General features: G+C 36.2%; 1 protein-coding gene across 2 annotated transcripts in view; it reads right to left on the minus strand.

Moving 5' to 3' along the window:
* The window catches only part of dock5 (dedicator of cytokinesis 5), a 175,208-nt gene that overhangs the window by 89,812 nt on the left and 60,137 nt on the right, over window positions 1-25,259 (minus strand). For both annotated transcript variants that reach the window (XR_012383806.1, NM_001110012.1), the window contains 10 exon segments: window positions 22,672-22,744; window positions 22,343-22,485; window positions 19,754-19,879; window positions 17,224-17,348; window positions 14,382-14,480; window positions 8,637-8,709; window positions 8,181-8,284; window positions 5,230-5,410; window positions 648-745; window positions 474-563 (listed from right to left, as the gene is read on the minus strand). Coding sequence is in view for 1 of the 2 variants with exons in the window: in NM_001110012.1 (NP_001103482.1) it covers window positions 474-563; window positions 648-745; window positions 5,230-5,410; window positions 8,181-8,284; window positions 8,637-8,709; window positions 14,382-14,480; window positions 17,224-17,348; window positions 19,754-19,879; window positions 22,343-22,485; window positions 22,672-22,744 (1,112 nt within the window). In the remaining variant the exon portion in view is untranslated.

A 25,259-nucleotide genomic window follows, 5' to 3' on the forward strand; every position in this document is an offset into this window, starting at 1 on the left:
TTCCCCCGGAGTCCAAAGGCATGCGCTATAGGTGAATTGAATAAACTAAATTGGCCGTAGTGTGTGTGTGTGTGTGTGTGAGAGTGTATAGATGTTTCCTAGTACTGGGTTGTGGCTAGAAAGGGCATCCGCTGCGTAAAAAATATGCTGGAATAGTTGGTGGTTCATTCCACTGTGGTGACTCCAGATTAATAAATGGACTAAGCCGAAGGAAAATTAATGAATGAGTAAATAAATGAGATTCTAGTTATTATTATCAATACAAATACAAACGTTACAATAAATACAATCCAACTTTCTATATTTTTAATATTTTATCATTTAATGTCTGTATCAACCAAATAATCATCATCATCTAATTATTTAGGTTGTCTGACATGTCCAGCTTTCCATCACAAGGAAAACTCATCCATCAGAGCCAAATGCTGAAAGCTGGGGTTGTCTGAAGAGTGAGTTAAATAATCAATACTTGCCAAGGCATTAAAAACCAGCGTATCATATGTTTCTTCCTCCGAGGTCTCCATCATGATATTAAAGAGAGCGTCCAGTGTGTCCTGCAGGAACTAAAGGAGCACAAAAGAAAAGCTTTCCGTCATAAAAGCAGCGTTTTGCAGAAGGCCAAGTGTTGTGTTTTCTCACAGCCTTACTTTAATAATCTCCCCTCCTTCCACTTCCATCAGTTTCTGAAGAATTTCTTCAAGTCTCTCTGTGTTTGATCTCCAGTTGAGAAGCCCCAGAAGGTCAACTGAGTCAGAGAAAATTAAAAAAAACTTTTAGAAATACACCTACTGCACAAAAACTTAGCGGCCCTCACACTGCTACATATGGCTCTTCAAGAGAAAGTTGAGTATGAAATTAAAGTGCATCTATTATGCTCCCCTACAAAAGGTTTACATCTATCCAAGGTCATAAACACTTTTTTGTCAAAAAAATAAAATCATTAAACACTTCACAGCGTCAGCTCTTTTCAATCTGTGTCTAAATTAATGGTTCAATGATAGTGTTTCTAAGCTCCTCCCACTTTGAGAAACTACACTTTACTTTTACTTTGTGATTTAGGCCCAATTCCAATTCTACCCCTTAGCCCTTCCCCTTACCCCTCGTTTTGCACGTTCACGTGAAGGGGTAGGGGTGTCCCAACTCTCTTTAGCTTGAAGGTGCAGGAATAAGGGAAAGGGCTAGATACCCCTTCAAAACTGAGATTGTTCAGGACTACAGTCGAAACCAAGGGGTAAGATAATTTCCCAGAATACACCAGCTACAACGACAGCATAGCTGCACCCGGAAGTAAGGAGATCCACAACTTAGTATTTTTTTCATGATTACAAATTTTTACAACAAACAAGGATATGTTTCATTACATTCATAACCGCGTTCGTGGTTTACCTTCCTGCTAAAATAAAAACTGCTAAATTTTGCTATCTATAATTCATAATAATAACTCCTGTATAGCAGTCTTACAACATTCTGACACTCGATGACACTCGAATACCCTGTCAGAAAAGTCTAGTGCACAGGTGTCAAACTCCGTTCCAAAAGGGCAGCAGTTCTGCACAGTTTAGTTCCAACCCTAATTAAACACACCTGATCAAACTAATTGAGTCCTTCAGGCTTGTTTGAAACCTGCAGGTAAGTGTGTTGGAGCAGGGTTGGAACTACACTGTGCAGGGCTTTGGCCCTCCAGGAATCGAGTTTGACACCCCTGGTGTAGTGGCTGGGAATGAGCTTTTTACAGTGTCTGCGATAGTGTTAATGTTGTTTTCATGTGTTTACATAGATGAATATGGCCACAGTGTAAATGCATAGTACAGTTATGAGCTTATTGCCATATTATATTGTTATGATAACATGATATATGCCTTCAATGATTTCCTGAAGAAAAATACCAAAAAATAACACAAATGGAATAGCTACAGCAATCGCCATCATCGATCCCTTATAAAGCAAGAGATTGCAATGACATATGATGACGTGTGCACATATTGTAGTGCTCTTCCATTTCTTAGCGGTACATTTTGAATCCCTTCCCCTTCACACTCTATTTAAAGGGCCAATATGGAAGAAAAAAGGGTACAAAATAGAATTGGGATTATGTCTGAACTGTCATTCGCTTAAGTTGTGACATGTTAAATGCAAAGATAACATCGTTTATTATAACAATTTCATTTATTCAATTATTTGTTCATTATTTATCAGGGGTTGCCACAGCAGAATGAACTGCCAACTATTCTAGCATGTTTTACGCAGTGGATGCCATTTCAGACGCAACCCAGTACTGGGAAACACCCACAAACTTTCACATTTAACACTGCAATTTAGTTAAATTCGCTACATTTATTCTTCCATGGCGGGGCGCCACGCCAAAATTCATCCCGCCACGGCTACATTACAGCTTCTTATTCAAAACATTTAATTTTTTTAATAGCGGGTAATAATCGCACCAAAACGCATTAAAGGGTAAGTGAATTATAATAGCGCAAACTTTTCTGTAACCGTAGTAGTGCTGTGGGTCATTTGTTTACCCTGTTAAGGTTACGTGCTGACAGACTGACTGGCTGACTGACAGGTGTGTGATGCGTGAGGCCAGCAAACACGACGTATAGCCGTTTTACTTTACGCATTAATGCTACTCTGTAGGACTATTGGAGACATTCAGAAATATTCCTAGCAAATCTAATAAATGCTGGAGACATACACATTACATAAACACACTAAATCGCACCCAGCAGCGTTTGTTTGAGAGCGCACATGAAGATCTGCGCACTCTTGAAGCGGCTTATATTTGAGGTGGCGTGCAAGAAGTTTTGGGGAGAAGGAGAAGGTCTGGATGCAGGTTTCTTGCCCTGTCTATTTTAACCATTAGCCCTGTTAGTAATCTACAGGATTTAGGCAAACACAGCAGCTTAGCGATGTGTCAAAATGTGAACGAACTCCTGATAAAAGACAACGTCCACCATTCTTCAAATTTCATACTTTTCTCCCAACAAAAATGCTTTCTGCACACAAACAGCTTTGCTGTATCGGCCCCCACAGCATCACGGGGAAAAACATGCAATAAACCTCGTGTATCTTAGAAACAAACACATACGACCCTTCGTGAACAGCTTAATACTGTGTGCCGTAAGTCTGTGTCTCACAGCTTGGCACTGGCAGGTCTGCTTTGCCTCCGGAAAGCACGTGCAGTTATGAATAATTAAGAAGCCGGCTGTTCTCATAGGATAAGAAAACTCAGCTATGAATAATAATGAGAAACCAGCGCGTCATCTTTACACTTGCAGTTCTGCGTTCCGTCCCCGATTTTGATTTCGCCCCAAAAATCATTTTAAACCCAGAAGCTGAAATTAGATGACAAAAGCTCAAAATTATTCAGTTTTTCCCACAATTAAAGCTGACAGGTGCTAATGCTGTCTTAACTGATGCTCAACACACAAAAATCTGTTAAAATCCCAAAAAAGTACTCAAGGGTTCCTTGAACCTTTAAAGGAGAGAAGATTTTTTCAACACATTTCTAAACATAATAGTTTTAATAACTCATTTCTAATAACTGTTTTATTTTATCTTTGCCATGATGACAGTAAATAATATTTGACAAGATATTTTTTCAAGATACTAGTATTCAGCTTAAAGTGACATTTAGGGCTCTATTTTGATGGTCCATGCGCAGAGCGCAAAACGCAGGGCGCAAACGTTTTCAGGGCGTGTCAGGACGCGTTTTTGCTAATTTAAGGATGGGAAATCTGCCTTGCGCTTCGGCGCATGGACTAAAAGGGTTGAGTTTATTTTCTTAATGAGTTATAGGTGTGTTTTGAAAATAAACCAATTACAGTCTCATCTCCCATTCCCTTTAAGAGCCAGCTGCGTCGCCCCAAGAGTGCATTCGCTATATACAGGACGCAAAGTAAGTCTAAGTGGAAAAAATGAGCATTTCACAAGCAAAAATATAACAGTTAACAGTTTTTTAACAGAAAACTGGTAAACAGAGCATCTACTGCGTGAGAATGAGAGATAATGGATCACTTTCACTTTCGCTCTTGGATAAGGAAACCTTTATGCACAGACATCAATTAGTCTATCAATAAATACTTTTGTTTGTTAAGCGCAAATATTAGTTTCAAAACTATTTTATAAATTCAGTTCTAATTTCCAGCAAACGAATAAATGAATAATAATAGCAAAATGTGCTCAAAAACCTGAGTTATATCCTAAAACACATGCTGTGCCCCATATGGTCTAAAACCTGACAGGTGGACAAATCTAAGCTTGTTTTTAATAAAACAAATATAAATATGGATATAATAAATAATACTGCTAATAATAATAACATTATACAAAAGCAAATTGTTATGAATGAACTGAAAAAGCCTCCCGAGACGAAGAAGACATAAAAGCAGTGATTTTTCTTATTTATGTAGGCTAGAAAATAATATGTTTTGTAATATTTTAATCCTTTATATTTATATCCTATATCTATTCTTATTATATCCTATATAAATCCTTAATATTTAAATTTTTTCATATGTAAAGATATTTGCCTATTGCTCTCTTGTGCGTATTAAGCAGTGCGTAAGCGAGGCGCAACTCTGCGCCGGAGTTTAGACCGGGTTAGTTTTGGTCTAATGAAAAATCTATTATAGATTCTCAAAATAGAACGCGCCAGCTGTCCGCCTCAGAACGCCTTCCTTTTTAGACCAGAACGCCTATGGACGCACAAATGAGCGCTAATGCATTTGCTATTTAAACAGCGTAGCGCAACGCCTCAAAACGACTTTTGCGCCAAGCTGAAACTACCAAAAGACTATTGCGCCGTGCCTTGCGCCACACTGTGCCGGGTGTATGATAGGGCCCTTAAAGGCTTAACTATATTAACTAGGCAGGTTAGGCTAATTAGGCAAGTCATTGCATAATGGTTGTTTGTTCTGTAGACTATCGGAAAAAACATTGCTAAATGGGGCTAATAATATTGACCTAAAAATGGTTTTAAAAAAATGTAAAACTGCTTTTATTCTGGCCAAATTAAAACAAATAAGACTTTCTCCAAAATAAAAAAAACATTATAGAAAAAACTGTATAAAAATTCTTGCTTCGTTAAACATCATTTAGGAAATGTTTAAAAAAGAAAAACTAATAGGAGAGCGAATAACTCTGACTTTAACTATATATATTATATTACATCATATATTTACATTAATACCCACATGATGCTGAATTAGAAAAGGGACTGGCTCTTACCATTTTGTGTGAGCTTCGTGGAACAGGTGAGGGTTGCAATTTGAAAGCTGTCTTTGGTGACAGGAACGGCGCCGCCATGATGGAAGGATTTTCCTGTCTGCCTTTCTTTTTCTTCCACTTCAGTGTACGTGCCGGGCAGAGACAAGTAAGTCTTGGCATCATCAGCTTTCTTCCCATCCACCTGTTGGAACAGAAAAGGAATTTGAGCTATTGTGCGTTTCAAAGATGATTGTCTTGTTAAACAGTAGGGCCACGTCATTTGGACCAATAATAGATACTGCAGGTATAATGGGAAGTCCAGAAAGGTTGAATAGAGAAGGTTACATACCAAGATGAGTTTCAGCAAGGAAACCAGGACACTTTTTAAAACTTTTTATTTTATTTCATTGATATTTAATTATTAAATATTGATAATTAATTCAAGGTGACACAGTGGCTCAGTGGTTAGCACTGTCGCCTCACAGCAAGAAGGTCACTGGTTCGAGTCCAGGCTGGGTGAATTGGCATTTCTGTGTGGAGTTAGCATGTTCTACCCGTGTTGGCGTGGGTTTTCTCTGGGTGCTTCGGTTTCCCCCACAGTCCAAAGACATGGTATAGGTGAATTGAATAAACTAAGTTGAACATATTGTGTGTGGAGAGTGTATGGGTGTTTCCCAGTACTGGGTTGTGGCTGGAAGGTCATCTGCTGTGTATAACATATGCTGGAATAATTGGCGGTTTATTCCACTGTGGCAAGCTGAAGGAAAATGAATGAATTAATGATAATGCATGAAATTGTTTAAAAGAGCCAAAAATGCACCTTGAATGTTAATGAATAATTATATATGATATAAAATAATATCAATTTGAATGATTTGCTCCCAAATCAATACTTTTTTAAATTTGTGACCCTGGACCACACACATATCCACACATATATTTTCTATTTCTTTTTTTTTTTTTACATGAAGTAACAGTAAAACATAACCTACATGTTCCACAAAGACATTTAGTAAATATCCAACAGCAAAATTATCAAAACTCAATTCTTGATTAGTGCATTGCTAAGAACTATTAGCAAAAAATATTTATTTAGTTTAACTTAATGAATAAAATGTCATTCTTTTATTCATTTTCTTTTCGGCTTAGTCCCTTTATTATTCTAAGGTCGCCACGGCGGAATGAACAGTTATGACCTTCTACGCAATGACCTTCTTGCTGTGACTGCACCACTGTATCGCCAACAAAAATTAAATTTAAAAACTCAAATAAAAATAAATATAAAATAATAACTCTTTTCTATTTTAGTTTCAGTTTTTTTAACTAAGCAAGTGAAACATTTCCAGTGTGTAAAGCAGGAACATTTTCATTATTATTAATCACATTACAGTAGAAAATTTACAAAGTAGGACATTTAAGCGGAAAATTATATATGTACATACACACACACACACACATATATATACGTACGTATGTGCGTGCGTGTGTGCGTGCATGCGTGTGTGTGTGTGGTATGGTAGCTCAGTGGGTAGCGATGTTGCCTCACAGCAAGGTGGTTGCTGGTTCGAGCCCCAGCTGGGTCAACTGGCATTTCTGAGTTTGCATGTTCTCCTCTTTTGGGTGTATTGAGCCACTAAAGTGCTCTGATTTCTTCCACAGTCCAAAGACACGTGCTGTAGGTAAATTGGGTAAGCTAAATTGTCCATAGTGTATGGGTGTATGTCCTGGTCCTCCAAATTGGGGGCTGAGAATTGGGCTAACAACTCACCCCATAAAAACTAAATGTTACAAAACATGGTGCGGCTTAATATCAACTTCAATATAAATATACACAAATAAATATACACACATTTATTTATTAATTTAATTTATTCATCTGTTTTCTTTTCGGCTTAGTCCCTTATTAATCAGGTGTTTCATATAGCGCATGTTTTTGAACTGTGGGGGAAACCAGAGCACCAGGAGGAAACCCACGCCAACGCAGGGAGAACACGCAAACTCCACACAGAAATGCCAACTGATCCAGCTGAGGCTCGAACCAGCGACCTTCTTGGTGTTAGGGGACAGCGCTATCCACTGCGCCACCAAATTAATATAATTTAACTTTCAAGATATCAAGATAAACAAATAAATTGTGGGAGTCTAGCTCCCAAATATATTTCATTTCAGTTAACTTTTGATTTATTGTAATTGTAAGCTTGATTAAATATATCCATATCAGATTTATTATGGTATCATTGATATTGTATCTTGCTCATATTTATTAGTTTTATTATTATGTGAACAGATATACAAATTACAGAAATGTGTGTGTGTGTGTGTGTGTGTGTGTGTGTGTGTGTGTGTGTGTGTGTGTGTGTGTGTGTGTGTGTGTGTGTACGTGTTTTTGTGACATATCAGGACACAAATCTGTATAATGACATGGGTATGACACAGGTATTACAAAAAGGAGGTGAAATATGAGGACATTGGTGACGTCCTCACTTCTCAAAATGCTTATAAATCCTACAGGATGAGTTTAATCAGAGAGTAAAGCTGCACACAGTCTCCTGTGATGGTAGGGTTTAGGGGTGGGGTGGGGTGAGGGCAATACAATATACGGTTTGGGCTGCATAAAATGAATGGAAACCTATGTAATGTCCCCACTTTTCACAAAAACAAACATGTGTGTGTGTGTGTGTGTGTGTGTGTGTGTGTGTGTGTGTGTGTGTGTGTGTGTGTGTGTTAAATTCAGTCTGTGCATGAAACTGTACATTATTTACAACATTATAACCTTTAATCCACAGCCTTGAGCACAAATATATGTGACACCTCTTTCATATAGGATGCATAAGAATAAGTAATTACCATTTTTATAAGCACAACACAACACACATACCTGCCCTGAGGTTGAGTAGCAAATGTTTTTTGCCTGCACTGTCCCATTAAACTGCATCTGCACTGAACACAGACGACTCCTTTAAGATGCTCACCTTGTAGACAATGAGTTCATGTTTCCCATCTGGAAGTGTGGTGCCATCCGACTTCATCAGGCGCACAAAAGCCATGCCAAAAGGCTTCTCAGACTTATCTCTGGCTACAGAAATGCAAACAAACAAGCATTCAACACAAAAAATATACAGAAAGAGCTTATGTTCTCAAACTGGAGTCAGTGAAAATGCTGATGGGATCATTTAGGATCTGGAAGAACATTAGAGTATCTATTCCCAATTTTTAAAAACATATAATTGTTATTCACATCTTGAATCAACTGTATAAAATATGCAGGCTATCTTGTTCTCAGAATGCATGCAAATATGGTCAGAAAGTTAGAGAAGTCCTGCAGAAATCCAAACACCAGAAATACACATGCATACACATGCTGGGGGTTTACTAAATCCGGTTTTACTGACAAAATGCACATGATTAAATCGCCCAGCCCTACTCACAATCTTGCGATGATCTGTGTCTGAAGGTGAGCCTCAGGTGACATCGACACACGTCCTCTATAGGTATAGCCACCTGTCGGATAGAAAAACAGTGAATGAAAGCCCTTCACCTGACCCGTGTTCAAGGGTTTAAACACTCCTCTTAACACAAGAGTCAGGAGTCACACTGACCTCGACATGAAAAGAATCACAGAAGGGGGATTTTTTTTTTTCATGCTTGGCAGCAAAAAAAGCTGCAGGACATGAAGTGAAAATAGTGGAAGCAACTTGAATAGGGGACATATTTGAGCTTAAAAAAAAATCCAGGATATTTTCAACATAAAACATTGCAGAAAGAAAAAAGGGTCACAACTTTATATTAAGTGTCCTTAACTACTTTGCACTTGCATCAAAAAGTAAATGCATTGTATTTGCTGTGTTCATAATGTGTTGCAGATCACTTCTGGTGCTATTGAGGTGGGATATGGATAGATTTAGGGACAGGTTCAGTGGTATAGCTAGGTTTAAGGATGGGTTAAAGTGTAAGGGATGATCAACAGTGTAATTAAAGATGTAATTACAGAACTAACTACAAGTTCAATGTAAAAACACATATTTACACAATACGTACATTGCACCAAATGATTAATTTTAGTGTAAGTGCATATTAGTTAGGGACACTTAATATAAAGTGGGACTAAAAAAAGGCATGCATTTAATATGCATTTCATGTTGCATGTGTTTACATCTTAAACAAGGTGTCAGATTATTTTTTACAAATAAAGTAATAGTTTCAAATAAAGTAGTTTTATAATTTATTAAAATCATAAATAACTGAAGTAAAATACATTTAAATAGTTTTACTTCAGCTAGTTGCCAATGAAAACTTTAGCTTGTAAATAACTGAGATCATATATCTAACATTAAAATACATTTTACTGACGCTGAGTGGGACAGGTGTCATTCTAGTTCAGCTACTTTAATTCATATGTTTTGGTCCTGCCCTTCCCTGCTTTCTTTTTGGAGGCAAGTTTTCGTCTCATTGTCTGCTATTAAAAATGTTGTTAATCCATCTTGTATTATTATAGGTTTATTTCTCCCACCTGGCTACACTTTACCCTCTCACTTTGCAGACATTGTAGCCTTCATAATACTTCTGGCTATGCGTTTAATTCTTCTAAACTGGAAGAGCCCTCATCTTTTTTCTCATACTTGTTGGATAAGAAATAAAAAATAAGACAAATAAATAAAGTAAGAAGACATATATATATATATATATATATATATATATATATATATATATATATATATATATATATAAATTAAGAGTACAAAAATTAATGCAGGAAAAACTGGAAAAAAAATTAAGTCACATTTTTCTTTAATGGTCTGTTTGTTGAATTTAAGTTACATTGCATCTACATGCTAACTAATTCTCATTAGATTATAAGTAGACTGTTAGGTTAGGGTTGGGATTAGGGTTGGTGTAAATTGACATGTGCTTGCGTACTTTCTTATAATCAGTTAAATGTCTGTTGAAGGACTGGTAAATGTCAGTATCAACAGATATTAAGCAGACAGTCTACTAATAGTCAAATAGACCATCAAAATAAAGTGTACCAAAAATTGTAGCACAGTAAAATCTGCATCAACGTTTATGCAAAAATAAAAAGTATTACCATGGTTGAACTCTCAATGATGTCTTGTAGAACTTATTTGAATAAAGACATTATTAAATGAATAAATAAAATGTACATTGCACAAAATGTATTATTCAGTTTAGTTATAATATTTGCAATTATTAGTTAGCTAATTTTGTTAGCCGTAAACAAACTGAACGTTGAAATGAAATTGAAATAAAATTAAACCAATGAGTATAAATATTTTACTTATTTTATTTCTGCTGTTTGCAAGTATTTCGTTTTTCATTCAGTTGAATGGCATACTAAAATTATTAAAATAAAAATGTAAAAATGTAAAAAAAAAAAAAAAACACCATTACAAAAACTCTTTTTGCTAAGATTACACATTTTTAAAAAAATGTTATTACTATTTTAATACTAAAAATACAGAAAGATTTTTCTCGAAAAAATAAACATAAAAAGAAAAGGTTACGTTTGTTCATGAAACATATGCTTTTTATTATGTTAAGTTATTATGTCAGGTATACTGTTAAAAATATAGACGTAGTGTCCGTGACGTCACCCACAGGTTTCTGTAGAGCACAAATGTAGCTACATGTGGGCGTGGCCAACCGTTGCCATTTTGTTTGTGCGTCGTTGCGCTAAACAGCACTAACCAAAAAGCTACAGATGCCTGCTAGTATTTTGCTTAGACTGGCTGTTCTTTGAAAGAAATGCTTAATACTTCACTACCTGCGACTTATTTGTGTTCTGACCACATGTGCTTGGTTGTACACTATATCAATAAACTGTTTAGTCTTTTTAAAACACTGTTGGTATACATTGAGCCATTAAACATTGTTCTTATGATGTTTTTCTACTGAAGGAAAATGTGAATTAATTCCAAATACTTCAAATATAGTCTGAATTGGTAAATGCAAGGCTATTGATGAAATCCAGGCAATAACACGGAATGACAACTTTTCAGATGACTGTTCTATAACATATAGTTAATCAATCTGTCAGATTCTGTAGTGCTTTACAGCAGGGGTTCTCTAAAATAACAACACCAGTGACTCGCAACCCCCTCTATGCTTGGAGGTGGTTGTAAGCATACAAATATTGCACACAATAGTGCACACACACCAATAGGAACTATATAAACAAGCTTACCGATGGCATAAAAAAGTGCAACAGTCTATTTTTATAGTCATTATTCTTTTGTTTCATATTAATCTCACTTAATGAGAATGGTGAGCACAATGTTTATAGCCCAAGACTAATATAGGTTTAATTTTAGAGACTTGGAGCCACTTGGAGATTTTCCTCCTTGGTTAGTCGTGGCCTTTATTTTTAATGTACAATTGAAGTCAGAATTATTAGCCTCTCTTTGAATTTTTTTCTTTTTTTTATATTTGTCGAATGATGTATATCAAAGCAAGGAAATTTTCACAGTATGTCTGATAATATTTTTTATTCCGGAGAAAGTCTTATTAGTTTTTTTTTTTCAGCTAGAATAAAAGCATTGTTTATTTTTTATATAAAACTTTTTAAGAACAAAATTATTAGTCTTTAAGAAGCTATATTTTTTTTGATAGTCTACAAAACAAACCATCTTTACACAATAACTTACCTATTTACCCAAACCTGCCTAGTTAACCTAGTTAAGCCTTTAAATGTCACTTTAAGCTGAATAGAAGTGTCTTGAAAAAGATCTAGATAAATATTATGTACTGTCATCATGGAAAAGATAAAATAAATCAGTTATTAGAAATGAGTTATCATGTTTATAAATGTGTTGACAAAATCTTCTCTTCATTAAACAGAAATTGAGGACAAAATAAAAAGGGGGGCTAATAATTCTAACTTCAACTGTATGTGAGTGCCATAAAGGTGTCAAAGTTAAACATTGTACCGTAAAATCAATCTGCTGCAACTAACACTATTGCTGTGATGTTAATCTAAAATAAAAGCCCCAAGGGTCGCAATCCAATGAGAAAAAAAATTATTAAGTACATATAAAATATATTATAAGTTAAAAACTATTTCATATGCTGCAGGTTATGAATGAAATATGAATTTAATAAAATATATGAGATTTTTGGAAATCACCAAGCGGCACCCCCTCATTGTCTCATGACCCTCCAGGGCAGCGGTTCCCTACAGGGGGGTTCTGGCCAACAAGGGGGCCTCAGCGAGCTTTGCGGGGGGTCGCGTCATATTTAAAACATTTCTTAGCAGTAGACAATTAGGAGAATGATCATGTTGCCTTAGTTCATTTTATCCCCTAGCTCAGCGGTCCTCAACCACCGGTCTGTGGATCAATTGGTACCAGGCTGCACAAGAAATCATTCATTATTTTCATTTTATTATTTGAGTCTTTACAATATTTTATTTTGAAAAGTGACCGTATTCTCTCTCTTACAACTCGGCCACTTTAGAGCCCAAATTTAACCCAAAAGCAGCAAAATGAGTAAGAAACAGACGTCTTTGCAAAGTTTCTTTGCCAACGGGAAAAGGCCAAGTGAAAAAACTGCCAAGGAACAGATCCGCAACCCATTTGTCAACAAATCAGGTGAATCCAGCATGTCTGTGCAAGTAGATCAACTGATGGATCCCAAATGACGGCGGCCTTTTAGGGGTTGTTTGCATATCGCGTGTTTCTAGAGTTTGCACAAGTTTATTGTTTCCAATGGAGGTGCGCGGTTTGAGCACACACAAGCGGCGTGACGCACTTGCACTAATGAACCCCGGACTGCGAACGCACTGCAAGTCACGTGACAAGAATTGACCGATCAGCTTCAGCTTGTATGGAATATTCACATTTCGGTTAGATCAGTTTTCTCAGACGAACACAGAACACACAAACACTGCAGTTTGCTTGTCATCCTCTGAGAAAACGGGTAATGGTCGCCTAGCAACCTACAAAAGACCAAAAAAGTTTGGGAACCACTGCTCCAGGGGGTCCTGACCCCCACTTTTAGAACCACTGCATTACAGGTCTAAAGAAAATTATAAACTATCTTAAATAAAATGAATACATTTATAGATATGATATGAAAGTATATAAAAATGGAACTGGGAAATGCCAGCCACTTAAATGGTTTCCCTGCTGAAAAAAAACAGCTTAAACCAGCATAGGCTGGTTGGCTGGTTTTAGCTGGTTGACCAGCCTGGTTTTAGAGGGGTTTTGGCCATTTCCAGGCTGGTTTCCAGCTATTTCCAGCCTGGTCTTAGCTGGTCAGGCTGGGAGGTGACCAGCTAAAACCAGCTTGACCAGCCTAACCAGGCTAGGAGCCCAGCTAAAACCAGCTGTGTCCATCTTAAACCAGGCCGGACAAGCTGGTTTTAGTTGGTTTTAGCTGGTCATTTTCCAGCCTGACCAGCTAAGACCAGGCTGGAAATGGCCAAAGCCCCTCTAAAACCAGGCTGGTCAACCAGCTAAAACCAGCTTAGGGTGGTTTAAGCTGGATTTTTTAGCAGGGTTTTGAACACAATTAAGTGCACAGCATGGCATATTATGGAAGAGATAATTCCAAAAGGCAACTGAATGTGGAAAGTTACATAAAACTATACGGTATATATGCAGAGTTTAGTGTCTAATCAGCCGGAATGACGTTGACGGCAATCAGCGAGATCTAGCTGTCACTCAAGTGGCCACGCCCTCAATTATGCAGACTTAATATAACTTAATTTAAATGAAATGGATGAGTTATAAAAGTTTCTGCTGTAAAGTTGGCCATTTTAACAGCGGGCTCAATAGAAATGCTCTATTTTTGAGCCAGGACTAGTGGAGTTTTAATGAATTGCAGTTTCAGTTGCTTCCGTATTAGCTTCACGAGGGAGAGCAGGAGGTTTCTGCTTGGTTATAATACAAAGTTTTAGAAGCTTTAAGAATTTAACTTAATTAGCAGAATTATTAGTCACTCTTCTATCCTGTTTCCATATTCGGCTGAATATCCTACAGTAAAAGTTGAAGTCCTGTGACTTTGTAAAACAGGTTAAAACACTTGACCCATGCACAAGATAAAGCAGGATTGCGCTGCAGATTGATGCTCTGCTTTAGAGACTGCTGATGCGAGTCAATACAAAAAAACACAGAGCGCAGATATCACTGTTTTTGTTTTGGTCCTGGTGTTTGTACCTTAACCGTCTCATTCCAGCACGGCTGCTTGACTTGATAGTAGATGACAGACTTGTATTCAGTGATCCCTTCATAACCAGCTCCAGGAAAGATGGCTTTCTGAAAAGAGAAAAACATCTGCTGGAAGAAAAATCGCTTTCTTTTCACATACAGTAAGTTTGAGGCAAGGAAAAAAAAGTTCAATGTTAACAAGAGCAGAAGTTGAAGGAAACTGTGATGCAAGGAGATACAAGGAGACTGAAAGACAAGCTTAAATCTCTGAAAACGGGAGATGCGTTTAGGTGAAAAAAAGAGAGAGTTCTTCTGTGTTCACAAGTGTAAACAGGACACGCTTATATGAGCATTACAGTTGGAAATAGCATTTGGCGAGAGCGGTGCTGTAAAAGCTTTCTGTGGAGTGTGTTTGGACATTTAAAGACAGCAGCCGTTTCATAAAGGAGAAAGATCTGCGAGCTGTTTTTATGCCAGCAACAGTTCTGCTGTCAAAACACAGAGATAAAGGGGGTGGATGAGCGCTGCATGCTAAACAGCGAAAACTGTTAGTCAACATAAACCAGACCAAGGACAATGCAACCAGGCAAAGTGTTTCTCATTCAAATCATTCAAATGACTTTGATTGTGGCAGAGGTGTGCAATGTTGACAGAGTATTTTTGATAAGGACAATTTAACGAAATTTTGCTAAGTGTGTTTTTGTGCTGGTACAGGCTTGTCGTTGTGATAAATGTTTTACACTAAAAGCCCACAGTAGGTGGTGGCAAGCGCCTGGCTGCATCCGAAACCGCCTACTACTCAGTAGGTACTGCATTTGAATTTAAACGTACTACTTGGCCGCTAGAAAACTACATTCTATACAGTATGAATGTGAGCAGTATGAATGGAATTCGGATGTACTACATTCGCCATTTGTCATGGTCACATGACCTGCCTGTGTCAGTTGCGTCGCTTCAATCCCATTCATGAATTCCCCTGCAGGGCATCATGGGATAGTCCAGCATGCATGGGATGCGCAGTTCAGAATCTTGCCGAAAGTAGTAAGCCATCCGGGTATTTCTAGCATACTGATTTTCGAATTCTATGAATTCGGACATAATACTCGGCTCGCATACTGATTTTAGCGTACTGTATAGAATATAAGTATGCAGTTTCGGACGCAGCCCATGTTTTAGTGAGTGATTCGCTGAACCATTCATTGAAATGATTTGTTCACTGATTCACTCGTTTCAATGATTTTTTCCCTGATTCGTTCATTTAAATGATTTGCTCAAAAATGACCAAGGATGTTTCTCATTACCAAAAATATATCCTATGAGAAATGAGATTTTCCTGATAGTCAAAACTTCAAATATTTTAACAAAAACTAATTTATGGCTTACAACATTCATACAATGGTATATACAGTTAAAGTCAGAATTATTAGCCCCCGTGAATTCTTTCCTCCACTTTCTAAAAAATATTTTTAAAATATATAGCTTAAAGGGGCTAATAATATTGATCTTAAAATAGTTTAAAAAAAAATTTTAAACTGCTTTTATCCTAGCCAAAATAAAACAAATAAGACTTTATCCAGAAGAAAAAATATTATCAGACATAATGTGAAAATTTCCTTGCTCTATTAAACATAATTTGGGAAATATTTAAAAAAATAAATTAAAAATTAAAAGGGGGGCAAATAATTCTTTTTTTTTTGTCAAATAAGTTTTTTATTTGGTCGTTGAATAAACTTACAATAATCACAGGATTAATTTTCTGATATGCATACATTTACAAAAAAAAAAAAAAAAAAAAAAAAAACACCCCAAGCCCAGCCTGTAAGTATACACTCAAAACAACTTTTAGTTACAATGCATTGCTTTGGGGGGAAGAATTCCCCATGAAGTAACAAAAGAAAGGGCCCCAAATTTTCTGAAATTGTCCAATATTGCCTTTTAAAATAAATGTTGTTCGTTCCAGGTGCAGAGTAGATAAGAAAAAACAAAATAGAAAGAAAAAAGCAAAAAGAAGCTAAAATCCTCCTTGTTTTGGCATTTTATTTTAATTAGCATGAATTGGAATGTTTTAAGGCATGGTTTAACACATCACGCTGCTAGTTTTAACATAACGCTAGCATGTTTTAGGATGTTTACTACGTTGCCAACCTGTTTCCAGAGGTGGGAAGTAACCAGTTACATTTACTTCGTTACATTTACTTGAGTAAAATTATTGGGTAACGAGTACTTTTGAGTACGTTTAAATATGTGTACTTTTACTCTTACGCAAGCAAATTATTCGAGAAAAATCAGTACTCTTACTCCACCACCTTTCGCGGGGTTCCTCCGTTACTATGATAATAAAAATTATCCATATGGTATGTTTGTTTTTCTTAAGTTACTCATATATATACAAGTTACTTGAGTAACTTTTTCATAAGGTACTTTTTAATTCTTACTCAAGAAACTTTTAAGATTGTTACTTTTACTTGACTAAAAAAATTCCGCAAGTACTTGTACTCTTACTTGAGTACAGATTTTGGATACTCTACCCAACTCTGCCTGTTTCTAACATTGTTCACACCGAAAGAAACAAAACTATATGCTTCATCGTGCAGCCAATGCTTTTGAACCCCCAAAATCTACTTTTCTTTTTAAAACTATAATGCCAATGTTATCATAGATACTAAATAACACATAACCCTCATGATGGGCATATCCGAAAAAGTTACACCACGGTAATATCATGTAACATCTGCAAAATACTGATGCAATATCTTGACTTACTTGTTTTAATAAGTGATGGAGTGGGAATCTTCTAACTGCTCCAAGACTTTAAAGCTAGTGAATATTTAATGTTATGGGGCTTCTTTACCTCCATGGGGTTTCCTTCTTCATCCAACACGCTCACTATGACTTCTACGTTCTTAGGCGTCTTCTTCTTGCCGCGATCAAACTCTCCTTGCAGCAGAGTTACATATATGTCATTCCTCACATAACCTGCAGACATAATAGTTGCACGTCAGTTGTTTGTTTAAAAAAGATCTGGGCAAAGAAACGACAACAGACAACAGAAGTGGGTCAGAAAGGCTTTAAAGGGACAGTTCACCCAAAAATGAAAACATTCTTATTATTTACTCACCCTTAAGTGATTTTAAACCTTTATAAGGAGTTTCTTTCTTCTGTTAAACACAAAATAAGATATTTCGAAGAATGTTGAAAACCTGTAACCATTGACTTCAATAGTAGGGGAAACAAATAGTATAGAAGTGTATAATAATGAATCCTAATTATTACTAATTAATTATAATCATTTACTCACTCTACTTGTCCCCTTTGAGCTAGTTCGCAACATAAGTCAAACGTTACAGGTTTTCAACATTCTTCAAAATACCTTTTGTATTTAACAGAAGAAAGAAACTAATAAAGGTTTGAGACAAGTAAAGGGTGAGTAAATAATGACAGAATTGTAATTTTTGGGTGAACTATCCCTTTAATAAGTCAACGGTTAGAGATTTTCAACATTCTTCAAAATATCTTTTTCGTGTGTACCTGAAGAAAGAAACTCATAAAGGTTTGAAACAAGTAGAGTGAGTAAATGATGACACGTACTCCAACTCATTATTTACTAACCCTAAGGTGGTTCTAAACCTCTCTTCTGTTGAACATAAAACAAGATATTTCGAAGAATGTTCAAAACTTGTAACAAGTAACTGTTTTCCCTTCCAGAGTAGTAGTAGTAGTGTAGCAAACTAGCTTAAAGGGCAAATATTAATAATTAATCATATTACTAAGAAATAATAATACTTCCCCTTTGAGCTTGTTCGCTACAGAAGTCAATGGGTACAGGTTTTTAACATTCTTCAAAATATCTTCTTTTGTGTTTAACAGAAGAATGAAACTCATAAAGGTTTGAAACAAGTAAAGAGTGATTAAATAATGACAAAGCTTACATTTTTGGGTTAATTATCCCTTTAATAAGTCAATGGTTAGAGATTTTATTGTGAAAGAACTCAGAGGTTTAAAAGCAAGTAAAGGGTGAGTAAATGACGACACATTCTCGTACCTTATTATTTACTAACTCTCAAGTGGTTCTAAACCTTTATGGGTTTTTTTTTTTCTAAAGAGTGAGTAAATTATGACACGTAGTCCTACTCATTTTTTACTAACCCTCAAGTGGTTCTAAACCTTATGAGGGTTTTTTTATTAAACATAAAAGAAAATATGTCAAAGAATGTTGAAAACCTGTAACTATTGACTTCCATAGTAGGGAAAACAAATACTATAGAAGTGTAGGGAACTAGCTCAAAGGGGAAATACTAATAATTATTCATAATTATTACTAATCAATCATAATTTTTCCCCTTTAAACAAGTTTGCAATATAAGTCAATGGTTACAGGGTTTCAACATTCTACAAAATATCTTCTTTTGTGTTTAACAGAAGAAAGAAACTTAAAGGTTTAAAACAAGTAAAGGGTGAGTAAATGATGACACATACTTATCCTCATTATTTACTAACCCTTAAGTGGATCTAAAGCTTCATGAGTAGGTTATCTCTTCTGTTAAACACAAAAGAAGACATTTCGAAGAATGTTGTAAACCTGTAACCATTGACTTCCATAGTAGGAAAAACAAATACTATGGAAGCGTAGCAAACTAGCTCAAAGTAGAAATATTAATAATTAATCATAATTATTACTAATCAATTACAATATTTCAACTTTGAGCTAGTTCGCAAAAGAAGTCAATGGTTACAGGCTTTCAACATTCTTCAAAATATCTTCTTTTGTGTTAAACAGAAGAATAAAACTCACAAAAGTTTAAAACAAGGGTGAGTACATGATGAAACGTACTCCTACTCCTTATTTACTAACCCTCAAGTTGTTCTTAACCTTTATGAGGTTTTTTTTCTGTTGAACACAAAAGAAGATATTTAGAAGAATGTGTTTTCCCTTTTATAGTAGGGAAAACACATTTTATGGAAGTGTAATGAACTAGCTCAAAAGGGAATTATTAATAATAATCATAATTATCACTAATTAATTACAATATTTTCTTTGAGCTTGTTCGCTACAGAAGTCAATGGGTACAGGTTTTTAACATTCTTCAAAATATCTTCTCTTGTGTTTAACAGAAGAAAGAAAGTCATAAAGGTTTGAAACAAGTAAAGGGTGAGTAAATGATGACAATTTACATTTTTGTTTGAATAATTCCTTTATTAAGTCAATGGTAAGAGATTTTAAACATTCTTCAAAATGTCTGCCTTTATGTTAAACAGAAGACACTCTGAATGGTTTAAAACACGTAAATTATGACAGATTTACACTTTTTGGCTGAACTATCCCTTTAATAGCACTGTTAGGAGGATAAAAATGTTATGTTCTGAAGGATGCGTAGACTAACCTGGCAGGATAATTTCAGGAAAGCCCATTTTCCTGACTATAGCTGTTGTGCGATCCACAAAATGAGGGTAATCTTTCTGGACCTGGAACACGTCGCCGGGGAGCAGCTTTAGGGTCACAAACAAACCTGAAAGCAAAAACCTGCCATTATAAGGTCAGACGGGTCCCGTCGGTCAACAAACTCCAGCCCCGAGAGGGAGCAACACCTCTCAACACAAACTAAATCCCTGCAGAATCAATGACCGCACACACAAATAACACATCAATGTTTGAAATGGCCTTTGTTAGCTGTGATTTAAAGTGATAGTTCACCCGAAGATGAATTCTGTCATTATTTCCTCGCCCTCCACCTGCTCTAGATCAGTTTTTATATTCTGTTTAGCACAAAAGAAGGTATATTGAAGAATATTAGAAACCTGTAACCAGTCTTCCATCATATTTGCTTGTTCAATACTGTAAAAATAGCTTACATTTTTCAGCTGACATTTGAGAAGCTTTTCTTTTCTTGCAATCCTAACTTACATTAATCAATCTGACTTAAAATATTAAGTAAAACTAGAAGTATAACTTAAAATTGTTAATAAAATAAAGTTAAAGCAACATAAATACATTCATTGTCTTGTCTATTTTTCAAAAGAATTACAGTGTACTATGGAAGTCAAGGGTTACAGTTTTCCAGCATTCTTCAAAATATCTTCTTTTAAGCTAAATAGAAAACCTCAAACTGGTTTGGTGCAATAAAGGATTAATAAATTTGAATTTTTGGGTGTACTATCCCTTTAAGTTAGAAGTTGAAAGAGGCATGATTTGCCAGTCTGATTTAACACGTTGATTAGCATGAATTTGCATGTGAACCATACTTGCAACCTGAACCATACTGTTCCAGTTACTAAACCACACTGTTCCAGTTACTATGACCATTTATGTGAAGCTGCTTTGACACAATCTACATTGTAAAAGCGCTATACAATTAAAGCTGAATTGAATTGAATGTGTATATCATTCTCTTACGTGGCTAATATTTTAATATGTTGCTGGAACTATTTTAGTATTCTGCTTACAGATTTAATTACTATGCTGGCATGTTTGTTGATATGTTTTAGCCTGGTTAGCACAGAGAAAACAAAACCCATTTCGGCAATTGATAAAGTTCAAATGCAAAACAAAACAGAACAAGTAAATACACTACGCGGCCAGTTTATTAGGTACACCTTACTAGTACCGGGTTGGACCCGCTTTTGCCTTCAGAACTGCCTCAATCCTTCGTTGCATACATTCAACAAGGTACTGGAAATATTCCTCAGAGATTTTGGGTAATATTGACATGATAGCATCATGCAGTTGCTGGAGATTTATCGGCTGCACATCCATGATGCAAATCTCCTGTTCCACCACATCTCAAAGGTGCTGTACTGGATTGAGCTTTGGTGGCCATTTGAGTACAGTGAACTCATTGTCATGTTCAAGAAACCAGTCAGAGATGTTTTGCGCTTTATGACATGGTGAGTTATCCTGCTGGAAGAAGCCATCAGATGAAGAGTACACTGTGATCATAAAGGGATGGACATGGTCAGCAACAATACTCAGGTAGGCAGTGGCGTTGACATGATGTTGAGTTGGTACTAATGGGCCCAAAGTGTGCCAAAAAAATATCCTCCACATTATTACACCACCACCACTAACCTGAACCATTGATACAAAGAAGGATGGATCCATGCTTTCATGTTGTTGATGCCAAATTCTGACCCTACCATCCGAATGTTGCAGCAGAAATCAAGACTCAACAGACCAGACAATACTTTTCCAATCTTCTATTGTCCAGTTTTGGTGAGCCTGTGTGAATGGTAGCCTCCGTTTCCTGTTCTTAGCTGACAGGAGTGGCCCCCGGTATGGTCTTCTGCTGCTGCACATGTTGTGCATTCAGATATGCTCTTCTCCTTACCTCAGTTGTAATGAGTGTTTAAAAAAAAGCCTCGGCTCAGTTGACATTTCTTTGTGGAGTTTGAATGTTCTTCCTGCCTTCGCCTGGGTTTCCTTCAGGTGCTCCAGTTTCCCCCACAGTCCAAAGACTGTACAGGTGAATTGGGTACGCTAAATTGTCCGTAGTGTATGAGTGTGTGTGTGAATGTGTGTGTGGATGTTTCCTAGAGATGGGTTGCGGCTGGAAGGGCATCCGCTGCGTAAAAACTTGCTGGATAAGTTGGCAGTTCATTCCACTGTGGCGACCCCAGATTAATAAAGGGACTAAGCCGACAAGAAAATGAATGAATGAATGAATGAATGAATGAATGACTGAATGAATAATAATAATAATAATAATAATGTTATTGTTGTTATTATCATTATTGTTTATTAATTTTTTAATTAGAATTTGCAGCATCTTTGCATATTGCATACATTTTGCAAACATGCTCTACTGTATGCAAAACACCAGGACCATCAAAGTAGTCCTGATGCTGCAAACTTTTCCAAACATCTGACTCTCAAGCAACATTCAAGAAACTTCCTCAAGATCACATTCCTCTGCCCTTATAAGGCCTAAAAACACAACAGCGCAGATGAATTTTTTGCCCTACTGGTCTGGATTTACCCTGTCCTTTGTGGTTGACCTCTCGCGTCGCAATGACCTTGTTGAAGACAGCAACGAGCGGTTCGTTTTCACCAATGACACGAGACGGGATGAGAGGAGACATGATTAGCTGCCTCTGACGGATGTATGTTTCCATGGCGATCCTGAGAAAAAGAGAGCCCAAGAGGAAAGGGACAAAATTGAGAGGGAAAAAAAAGCAATATACAGCCTTGGGGTAACAATCTATGATGGACTCAAAATAAACAGTGATGCACGGAAGAAAAACATGAAAAGAGAAACTACAATCATGCAAATGAAGGATGCGCTAATCTCATAAAGGACACACTCACTGTTGAAACGGGATGAAATACTGCTTATCGTCATCATCGGTTTTCCCATGGGCGATATCTGTGATATCCATGACTGTGGATACAAAGAAACAGGAGGCTAGCAATGATCCGAACAACAGATAGTACGGTGCATTTAATTATTTCATTCGGAGTTGTTCGCGTTCCCTTAAACGCAGCAAATAACTTGCATATTCCCTTTTTCAGAGGTCAAACACGTGGCACAAATTGTTCATTTGGTCTTCCTGCAGTTCCTAGAATGTGTTTCGGCGTTGATAAGAGACTCATTTTGAATCTATAAGAGCTTTAATATCAACGTTTGATTCGGGCGCCGGAATGAAAAGCCCCTAAATCATCTTCAGCATCAGATTATTACATCTAAAAAGCTTTTTTTTTTCAGAGAACAGGCTAGGTGCTAATAAATGCTTATCCTCAAGGTGGAAAAAAAAGCTAACGAATGAAAATAGAAAAATAGATAGTAAAGTTAGTTGGGAAAAAGTTTTATGATGACTTGAGAAAGCTTTGCAGGCTAAAACATCTCATACATTGCTAACATAATTAAACATATGGCAGCATGGTGGCTCAGTGGTTAGCACTTTCAGCTCACAGCAAGAAGATCACTGGTTCGACTCCTGGCTGGGTCAGTTAGCATTTTTGTGTGGAGTTTGCATGTTCTCCCTGTGTTAGCGTGGGTTTCCCACACAGTCCAAAAACTTGCGCTATTGGTGAATTGGGCAAACTAAATTGGCAGCAGTGTATGAGTGTGAGAGTGTATGGGTGTTTCCTGTACTGGATTGCAGCTGGAAGGGCATTCGCTGCGTAAAACGTATGCTGGAATAGTCTGCGGTTCATTACATGGTGACAACTCCTGAGGCTAACAAGAAGAAAAATGGAGGAATGAAGGAATTTAACATATTACATGCATAGATTCACATATTTTCTAACATCACTAAAAATTATTTGATCAAAATAAATATTATTATATTTTTTAAATGTTACTTTGAATTATTTATAATAAGTTAAATCACGCTTTGACTATTAAGTTATACACATTTAACTTTGAGATATCTTAAGTCCGTTTAATTGTTGCAAGTTAAAATAACTTGCAAAATTTATTTGATTCAAAACATAGGCAACAAAAGAGTTATTACATTATATGAATTAACATTCATTCATTTTCCTTGAGCAACCCAGTACTGGGAAACATCCATAAACACTCATTTACATTCACACACTACAGCCAATTTAGTTTATTCGATTAACTTACAGCACATGTCTTTGGGCTGTGGAGGAAAGTGGAGGAACCGGTGGAAACCCACGTCAACAAGAGGAGAACATGCAAACTCCACACAGAAATGCCAATGCTCAAATCAGCGACCTTCTTGCTGTGAGGCAAGAGTGCTAACCACTGAGCCACCGTGTAAACCCATGAATTAACATCACTTATCAAATTGAACATGCTTCTAGCATATTTAATAAGTTGCTGACAACTTTCACTTGCATAAATTAGCATATCGCTAACACATTTTTACAAACTTAAACATGCTACAAACTCAGCAGTGATTGCTGTAGTAATATCAGTAGTAGTAGGGGTAGCAGATGTTGTTGTAGTAGTATTAGTTGTAGCAGACGCTGTAGTAGTATCAGTAGTAGTTGTTGTAGTAGTATCAGTATTAGTAGACATTGTTGGAGTTATAGTCGTGGTTGTGGCTGTAGTAGCAGCAGTAGTAGTTGTAATAATAATAACTTTCTAAAGTAGTAGTTGGTGTAGCACTTATGATTTATTATTATTGTTGTTGTCAGTTATTATTACTATTGTCCTTTCTTTCTTTTTACTGTCATTATTACTATCATACATTACTTGCATCGTTGTTACTTCTTACCACTGACTGGTTTCTTTCTATTTGTTTTATTCATATCTGTGATACTTGCTTCATTTATTGACTGCTATTGTCCTTTATGTATGTACTCTAACCTGCCAAGCAAGTCACCTTTACACACACACACACACACACACACACACACACACACACACACACACACACACACACACACACACACACACACACACACACACACACACACACACACACACACACACACACACACACACACACACACACACACACACACACACATTTCTGTAATTTGTATATCTGTTCACATAATAATAAAACTAATAAATATGAGCAAGATAGAATATCAATGATACTATAATAAATCTGATATGGATATATTTAATCAAGCTTACAACACTTACAAAAAATCAAAAGTTAACTGAAATAAAATATACGTGAGAGATAGACTCCCAAAATTAATTTGTTTATCTTAATAAATTAAATTAAATCAAATCAAATCAAATCAAATCAAATCAAATTAAATTAAATTAAATTAAATTAAATTAAATTAAATTAAATTAAATTAAATTAAATTAAATTAAATTAAATTAATTTGGTGGCGCAGTGGATAGCGCTGTCCCCTCACATTAAGAAGGAACACAAACACAAACACACATACACACTTGTTATTGGTTTGATCCCAATTTATGTACCTTTTTGCATATTCTAATAAAAAAAAAACATGCTACTAAC

This window comes from Danio rerio, chromosome 8 (genome assembly GCF_049306965.1).
Source record: "Danio rerio strain Tuebingen ecotype United States chromosome 8, GRCz12tu, whole genome shotgun sequence".
In the NCBI taxonomy this organism is placed as follows: domain Eukaryota; kingdom Metazoa; phylum Chordata; class Actinopteri; order Cypriniformes; family Danionidae; genus Danio; species Danio rerio.